We start from the raw sequence: 8,602 nt of genomic DNA, 5'->3' as shown, positions 1-8,602 counted from the left end.
AGCACACTGTAAATGTTTGATGGGTGTGTGTTGTGTTTAATAAAGACATGAAAGATTATGATGTTTTGTTATTAGCTTACACATATTGTATTTGTCTATTCTTGTGACTTAAATGACAATCAGATCACATTTTGCGACCAGTTAGTGCAAAAAAAAAATCAGGTCATTCCAATGGGTTCACATACTTTTTTCTTGCCACTGTAAGTTTAAATGAAAGACCAACTAGAAAGAAGAACAGAAGCTATTCTGAAGGGAGTAAATGGGAAATGTGTGATGGAAAGTAGTAAAAGTGCCTGGTGCTTCCAACTCACTGGACTTTAGGGAACAAGAATAGCAGAAAGCCATTTAAAAATATAAACCACAATATTTTTTATTGCCACAGATGTTTCAGATACAAAATTAAAAACAAACAAAAAATGTCTGCCAGAGCCAATAAAACTGCAAGTACAGACTATGTGCTCCCACTGGACAACATGCTGGTATGATCACGTGTTCACACTCTCTTAAAAGAGGACAGTACATTTATAGAGACAACTATGCTTTCTAGCTCAGTCGCTCACACAAAAACCTAGAGACACGAGATCCACACTCAGCTGGTATACAGTACACGGCTTTTACATGTAGTGGCAAAGTTATTAAAATAAGAATAACGCCATGGAAAACAGTTTAAAAAAAAAAAGAAAAAAGATTGATTATGCATAAATATATCCAAGGCAGAGTACAGTACGCAGGTATGGGAGAAGAGCTGTCAGGTACCAAAACCGATGGGTTTTAGAGGGGATGTTGCCAGGCTTGTTTGACACTTTACCACCTGAGGCTTCTTTCAGAAGTTTGGTAGCAGTTAACACAAACTTTCATTTCAGACAAGCCATGTCTACATAAAGTGCCATGTCTGTATCCTTCAAAAAGTATATACTTCTGCAAAAACCAAGCAGAAGTAGGAGATGGGCACAAGTGTCTCAATAATTAGGCCTTGGCACCTTAATGCTCTCAGGCAGTCCACCACAAAAAAGAGAAAGAAGTATTAGGCAGCCTTGGCAAAAGCAAAAACACAAAAAAACATCTACACTTCATTTAAAATATACATTTACCTTAGTTTTAAAAGCAGGTTTACAAATATTTGGTTTTTCAGCTTTAAACACAATTTGCAAAAATAAAACAAAATTAAAGAGAAAATGAAAAACCTCACAGAGAATGTTAGTAATGTGACTGCTTTTCCGATTCCCGGACTGTTCGGAGGCAATCTTTTAGCACCACTGATTTAAACGCCTGATGAACATGTTTTCAGTGAGGTGGGTGCTCCAGTGTGCTGGTGGTGTGCATGAGGCTGATGCAGCATAACATGCCCCCCGACTCCAATGAAAGGTCAAGCTGAACATGCTTTCAAGCTACAGGAAAAAAGGAACCTTGACACCTTTTCATGAAAAAGACTCATCAACACCTTGGGGGTGAATCTAAATCATAAACATGCCCCCCCAAAAAAAACACAGAATTTTTTTTAAAGGGTGGAATTTAATAGGCCCCCAGTCTGTGGAGGCATTGCCCTCCAACTACTGGAGTTAAATCATTCAATCAACTGCAGGAGACAAGGAACAGTATTTAAAAGGAATATCAGAAACATCATAAAAGTAACACCTCATGAGAAATTGTGACTAAATTAAATGAATAAGCCCTTTAACTACAGAATTGCAAATCACTATGGAAAGGTGAGGTGGTCATTAAGTATGGAGGCGAATTATGATGGGCGTGCTCTGCAGACATGTCAATCCAAACCTATCAAAAGAAAAAAAAAAAGCACACATTGCTCCCAGCAACAGCAGATTGAACAGGTGCTTATTCCTAAGGATAGCACAGCAAGGCACAGCATGTAAATGAGGTAATTGTTTCATTTTTGGACAATTGCTTGAATTTTGCATTGATTGCAGGTTTAAATGCACTCTTTTTTTTGAGCTGAAATTCCATCTTTAACTTACGTTGGCTCAACAGGCTTTGTTAGGTTTTTTGCTTTGGTACCCAAAAGCTGTATTTTCGCAAACACAATGGCCTTACCTCCTCCCCATCCGGCAGCCCTGATAGTGATGTCATATTGTTACTCACCAAGAAGCACCATGAGCCGATTTGGAAGAGGTGAGGAAAAACTAGCATGTACAGGACCCTCTCCATATGGAGAGAGAAAAATGCAACTTTCACACAATTTTCCATGAATGCTGTACAAAGAAAAAGTGGTATTTGTGCTAATGGAGGGAAGCTTGAGGGGCTTGTGCTATACAGTCAGTGCCAACACTGCTTAAGTTCTATTAATACTGTATAAGCAATAGTAGCAATTTGCAATTTTCTTAAGAGATGCACAACTGAAAGCTGCACACATGATGATACTGTCACGCACACACCGGGAGGCACAGAAACACCAGAGGAAATAATGAGAGATGACCTTTGACCCTGAAACAGCACCAGCAAGTTATTGCACTCGTTCGGACTTCTGCCCAAGTCCTGAAATGGAGGTTTAACATTTGCAGTCCTCTATCTATCTTTTTTTTTTTAAATTAATTTTTAACATTATACAGAATACTGACTAAACGTGAATTTAGACACTGCTAACACTTCACCTTTGACCCCAGGATGATGGCACCCTTAGCATTACAGTAAAGAGAGTGCTGATTTGAGGCCACTGGGTAAGGCACTTATGAACACATTGGCAGCCCTTCAGGTTGTATCTGTAGCTGATTAAGAGCCCTTCCAGTGTGTAAGAGCAGAAACAGCAGGGGGCACATAAAGTGTCAAACTTTCCCAGACTAAGAAAACAGCAGAAAGTAAAAAACTGAACAAGCTTCCTTGTCGATCTCTGGCTGTGGTGCTCTTCGTTTCCCATGGCTGTCAAACTGAATGACAATCTGCTGTTTTCATTTTTCTCTAGGAAGTGAAACACAAACCTCAAATGACTTGGGGGTGCCTTCCAGCTTGGCAACTGCAGCTCAGGTAAGGTAAAGTGGGAAGGGGTGAGGAGGGGGTGTTGGCAGTAGAAGAAGAATCTGTTTTTTCCAAAGTGTCAGCATCTCTGCAGTGCCACTGACAAGGGCAGGCAGTGAGTCTCAGATGCCTAATGCAGATGAAGGTTGAGTTTGAGTCGCAGGGCATCACCAGTCTCCCCAAGGAGGTAGTCTATGTCATGTTCATCTTCCAGGTGACGCAGCTCCTGTGGCCCAAAGAGACGCACGCTGGCAATTTCCAGTCGATAGCTGCCAGGAGGAGGTAACTTGCGTCCAAATCGTAACACACTCTTTCCATCACGTCGTTGCAGGATACGGAAGTGGGCATCCTCATTGCCTTTACTGATGATATAGCGTACATGCCGCTCCAAGGGTTCGATTGCAGGCAATAGTTCAAGGATGGGTTCCTTCTGGATAGCAGCCAGACTCAGATTCATTGGTATAGATGAATCAATGTCTACACTGGCTAGATTTAGGGAATCCTGAAGAAAAAAAAAAAAACAACAGACTTACGTTAGGTGAGGAATAGGTGGTCCTATGTGATAAAGCCCTGTGTGCGTGGGCTATATTCCTCTTTACCTTTTGTATTTCATTTTCTTCAATGTTTCGTCTCTGGCGTCTCTTCTTTTGGTCACCATTGATCTTGCATTCATAACAAGCCTCTGGGGAAAGGGCACTCTCATCATCCTCTTCCGGCTGTGAGGTCAGGTATGGGACTTGACTGAAGCCAGCACCGGTGATGCAATGGCTGCAAGTGCCAAAAAAAAAGCTAATCAGCTATTTCTCTCAGATAGACAGTCCAAACAGCACCCCTCCTATCAACCTCCTGGTACACTTACCCTTGCCCTGCTCTGAAGTAGCCACCTGGGCAGCCACACAGGTAGCCACCATCAGTGTTTGAGCAACCATAGCTGCATGGATTACTGTCTGAACTGCATTCATTTACATCTTGGCAGCCACCAGCATTTTGTTCAAAATCAAAGCCAGACGGACAAACGCACTTAAAGCTACCCAGTGTATTGTAGCAGGAGGCAGAGCCACAGATCTGTGCTCCGGCACACTCATTCTCATCTGAGGATGAGAAAACAACATAATTACTAGTGATACAGAGGAGAGTTGATGCACTCTGCTTGAACCAGGCCTTACTACTGCAAACATATCAGAATGGCATGCTGAAATGTGGTCAGTGTCCTCATTGACCACTAGTGATTCTGGTTCTACATAAATTCACTTACATAGAAAACAAATTAGTCATACCTACGCACTGGTTCCACTGGTAGTGCTGAACATAACCTTGTGGGCATCCACAACGGAAACCACCCAGCATATTCTGGCAGCCATGCTGGCAACGGTGGTTTCCAACGCATTCATCTACATCTACAATTAGACAGAAGGAAAATGTACATTTAAAACACCTGCTGTTGGGATAGTGCTAAAAAGCAAAAGTGTAAACAGTCTTCCAGATCAATATTCAATGGAGCAAAACATGTACTTTGTCCCCAGATAGCTCCAGTGGTATGTCTCAGATCACTGAGAAACAGGTCAAGGTCCTAGCAACCACTTTTCCTTAAATACAAAATTCTAGTAGGCCACACCCCTGAAGAGTGAACTTACCTTCACAGTTTTGCCCTGTTCCATCAAGAGAGAATCCCTTTTGACAGTCACAGCTAAAGCTTCCTGGAGTATTTTGACACATTCCCTTGGACCCACACACATTGCTCTGGGAACTGCACTCATTATTGTCTAAAAAATACAATCAGCAGCAACATGAACAAAAGTGATAATTTGCTGCTGAAGAAACCACTGACAGAATTCTATATGGATCTGCCACAGCTGCTAAGTCAACATAAGAAAACTTTGTTTATCATTTGTATAGGTTTATAACCGGTAAAACAATACCATCAAAAGAGAAATCAACTCAATTGAGGTACAATAAATTGATGTGAAGAAATAACATCATTCCATTCCCAATAAGCAAGCAGAAGCATGTAGATCATACTTACCAATGCAGGCAGACTGGTGCTGTGTGAAACCAGGCGGGCACTTGCAGGTGAAACCTCCAATGGTGTTCACACAGAGGAACTGGCAATTATGTTGCTTAGTGGAACATTCATCAAGGTCTGAATGGGAAGGAGAGTGCAAGTGTTAGGACAAGGGTCAAGAATCTGCACAGAAGACTAAGTAACTGGTACGTTACCTTTGCAGGTTTTGCCATCAGGTTGCAGAATGTACCCTCTGGGACAGGAGCATAGGTAGCTGCCCTCTGTGTTCTTACATATGAAGTTGCAGGGTTTTGGAGACTGGGCACATTCATCCATGTCTGTGGGAAAAGAAGGAAAAGATGAGACAAATAGCAAAGTTTAAGGAACAAAGCAGCCTTCTCTGTCCATGCCATACCGACACAAGATGTGCTGGTCAGGTCGCTGGTGTAGCCATTGTTACAGTGGCAACGATATGACCCAATGGTGTTCACACACTGGCCATTCTTGCAAAGGTTTGGCAGTACACGACACTCGTCAATATCTAAAACAAGATTTGAAGAAAAAATGAGTAGTGGATAGGCAGCAGTATGACAGTGTGCCAGTCAATTGTTCAGCTCTTACCTCTTCCATCTGTTGTGTATCCAGGACCTAATGGACACATTTTCTTGTATTGTGTGGTACCTGGCAGAGGGCAGATCTCACAGTGGGATCCCCAGCCACGACCTCCATTGCAACAACATTCAGATTTGGTGACAGTGTTGCGGTTGGTAGAGGACTGTTGGCACATGACCTGGAGTACCTCAGTGAAGCAGAAGCCCTGACGGTTATCTGAGAAGGAAGATAACACACACACACCAGATCAATAGGTGAAGCATTGACATGTAAAACTTGCAAAGATGAAGGGATTTCTGCAATTCTATAGCCCAACAAGTGACATCAAATTCAGTTATACTTATGGTCTGAGTAGCTCTAATTGGTGTGTTCTGTGTTTGTCAGGTAGTTTGATGCTTAATTGTCCCATCAAGAATATTTTAAGGGTCAAAGCTGAGTGACCATTACATAAGAATTTATATTAGAAATTTTCCAGCATGACACACATTTTATTGGTGCTCCAAATGTCCATCATGGAATACTTACCAATACACTCTGTGCCAGTAACGCTGACCTGGAAACCCTCGTTACACTGGCATCGGAAACTACCCTCTGTATTGATACAGCGGCCATTCTTGCAGATGCCTGGTTTTGTGCGACACTCATTCTCATCTGATATGGAAAACGAGTGCAGACAGATAAGTGAACAAGTGTAGCGGCACCATAGTCACATTATGTTTATGCTCAGATTACTTTGTTACTTACCAATACAGCTCTCCCCATCTGGATGGCGCTGCATACCAGGTGGACAGATGCACATGAAGTTCCCAATAAGGTTTTTACACAACATCCCTCGAGATTCGCAGTCATGCAGACCCTCAGCACATTCATCCTGGTCTTAGGGAGTCAAGTAAGACTGGAGTAAGTCAGAGGAGATTTGGACCTACCATATCCATGCCTCAGTGCAGTCATCTCTTACCTCTGCACATTCGCCTGTCATCCCTCAGGGTGTACCCAGCTGGGCAGGTGCATTCATAAGAGCCAAAAGTGTTGACACATCGGAAGGCACAGAGCAGTGGGTTCAGGGAGCACTCGTTGATGTCTGTAAGTAAGGAAAAGAGCTTGTGTGGCTATTTGTCAGTGCTGTATGATTTCAAAACAGTATGTTTGATTTTTTAAAATACCTACCTTCACAGGTCATCATGGGTCCAGGTTCAAATCCTTCATCACAGGCACACTCAAAACCACCCACAACATTGGAGCAGGTTCCATTGCCACAGGGGTTGCCAATTAGACACTCATCAGTGTCTGCAAAAAAAAAACGTTCAGCCAAATGTGAGATCCACAAAGGATTCTCAAGAGTTGTGGGAAGTATTAGCTTATGCCTAAATACTCCAACACCTCATGCTGTAACAGCTCCTTACCAACACAGTTGACTCCAGTGTAGTCCAGGTTATAGCCAAAGGGGCACTCACAGCGGAATGAGCCATCTGTGTTGATACACACTCCATTCACACAAACACCAGGGTTTTCTAAGCACTCATTTACATCTGTAGGTATAAAAAGGGGTCAGGATTTGCCATCAGCTTTCTGATACTAACTGCTGACATCTTAATATTTTAAGCACTATAAAAAGAAGAGGTAGCTGCTCACCTTCACGGGTGTTCCCATTGCCTTGGATCACCCCATGGCCAAAGGGGCACAGATCCTGGAAGGTTACTGAAATGACAAATCCATTGTGGTCTTGAGTTATTATCAAACATTAAGAGAAGATAGTAGACTATAAAAACACTGCCTTACCCTCTCCTTCCTGTGGGCAAAGTTCACAAGGGTCTCCCCATCCCTCACCAGGCATTTTGCTGCAGCAGCACTTGGCCTTGGTTGTGTTGAAGGCTTTTGGTACTGAACATTTGCCAGCATCAAAGCGGGTGAAACAGAAACTCTGACGTGTGTCTATTAGTTAAAAAATTCTAGCTTATTAGGTGGCTTCCACTTGACAATGCATTATAATATAACTCACCTAGTATAGCTTACCAAAGCAGCGCCTGCCGTTGTCAGACAAAACATAACCTGGTTGGCAGTTGCACTGAAAGCCACCAGGGATGTTGGTGCAAGTCCCGAACATACAAAGGTTGGGCTCCTCCTTGCATTCGTCAATATCTGTGAAGGCAGTGCAGGTCTTAACACATTGGGCTGTATGTAAGCAGCATACAATCACATTAAGCCCACAGGTTCTCCAGAAATAAACTTACCAATGCAGTGGTCATTCTGAACTGAATAGCCCGGAGGGCAGATGCAGCGGAATGTGCCATCCAGATTCTGGCATGTGCCAGGAGAGCAGGTTCCAGGGAAGCTAATACACTCATTGATGTCTATGAAAGGAAGGAAGGATGATGGCTCAAATTAGGATTACAGGTGTTATAGATTGTCAGAACTCAGAGAGTTCACTATATTAGATCAATAATGTTCACTTTACCAATGCAGTTCTTTCCATCGGGTGTCAATTCAAAGCCTTCTTGGCAAAGACACTGGAAGGAACCCAGTCTGTTGATACACTGACCATTACGGCACACCTGGCCAATCAGAGCTGAACATTCATCCACATCTGAAAACAGACACCAACATCAAGTTTCCATTTTACCCATCAACTAAGAATGGAAGACAACAAATACAAGCCCAATAAGAAGCTCTCACTCCACACATATTTGGCAGAAGACAACTTACCCATACAGTCGTTGTTATGAGTCAGCTCAAAGCCTGGGAAGCACAAGCAATTATAGGAGCCCACCGTGTTCTTACAGGTGCCATTTCCACATGGCTGCCGGTCACACTCATCAATATCTGCAGAGGGTGATAGATGTTTACTTAGAACTACGTTACTTAAAAACTCTATGGACTATATTATGCACCAATGCCTATTCCTATTTGTGCATAATTATGCCTTCACAGCTATATAGAGTATGTTTTCACTAAGTAGTATGGATCCACCCTTCTAGCAAACTTTTCTCATTATAACATGTGTCATCTATATGTCATTATCTT

At 42.6% G+C, this 8,602-nt stretch overlaps 1 protein-coding gene across 1 annotated transcript in view; it reads right to left on the bottom strand.

Moving 5' to 3' along the window:
• Positions 1-352: 352 nt before the first annotated feature.
• fbn2b (fibrillin 2b) overlaps positions 353-8,602 on the bottom strand; it is a 46,318-nt gene continuing 38,068 nt past the window's right edge. Inside the window, exons 46-65 of the mRNA XM_039766780.1 lie at positions 8,285-8,401; positions 8,037-8,165; positions 7,813-7,932; positions 7,595-7,720; positions 7,361-7,513; positions 7,214-7,279; positions 6,985-7,110; positions 6,749-6,868; positions 6,540-6,662; positions 6,326-6,457; positions 6,107-6,232; positions 5,591-5,797; positions 5,385-5,510; positions 5,185-5,307; positions 4,991-5,107; positions 4,602-4,730; positions 4,245-4,364; positions 3,827-4,058; positions 3,567-3,735; positions 353-3,469 (exon numbers count right to left, since the gene is read on the bottom strand). Coding sequence (XP_039622714.1) covers positions 3,098-3,469; positions 3,567-3,735; positions 3,827-4,058; positions 4,245-4,364; positions 4,602-4,730; positions 4,991-5,107; positions 5,185-5,307; positions 5,385-5,510; positions 5,591-5,797; positions 6,107-6,232; positions 6,326-6,457; positions 6,540-6,662; positions 6,749-6,868; positions 6,985-7,110; positions 7,214-7,279; positions 7,361-7,513; positions 7,595-7,720; positions 7,813-7,932; positions 8,037-8,165; positions 8,285-8,401 — 2,933 coding nt within the window. The 3' untranslated portion in view covers positions 353-3,097. The remainder of the gene's footprint in view (positions 3,470-3,566; positions 3,736-3,826; positions 4,059-4,244; positions 4,365-4,601; positions 4,731-4,990; positions 5,108-5,184; positions 5,308-5,384; positions 5,511-5,590; positions 5,798-6,106; positions 6,233-6,325; positions 6,458-6,539; positions 6,663-6,748; positions 6,869-6,984; positions 7,111-7,213; positions 7,280-7,360; positions 7,514-7,594; positions 7,721-7,812; positions 7,933-8,036; positions 8,166-8,284; positions 8,402-8,602) is intronic.

The sequence above is a fragment of the Polypterus senegalus genome, chromosome 10 (assembly GCF_016835505.1).
Source record: "Polypterus senegalus isolate Bchr_013 chromosome 10, ASM1683550v1, whole genome shotgun sequence".
NCBI lineage: Eukaryota > Metazoa > Chordata > Cladistia > Polypteriformes > Polypteridae > Polypterus > Polypterus senegalus.
Note: the sequence above shows the minus strand (reverse complement) of the source record. Positions and strands in the feature narration are given on the sequence as shown.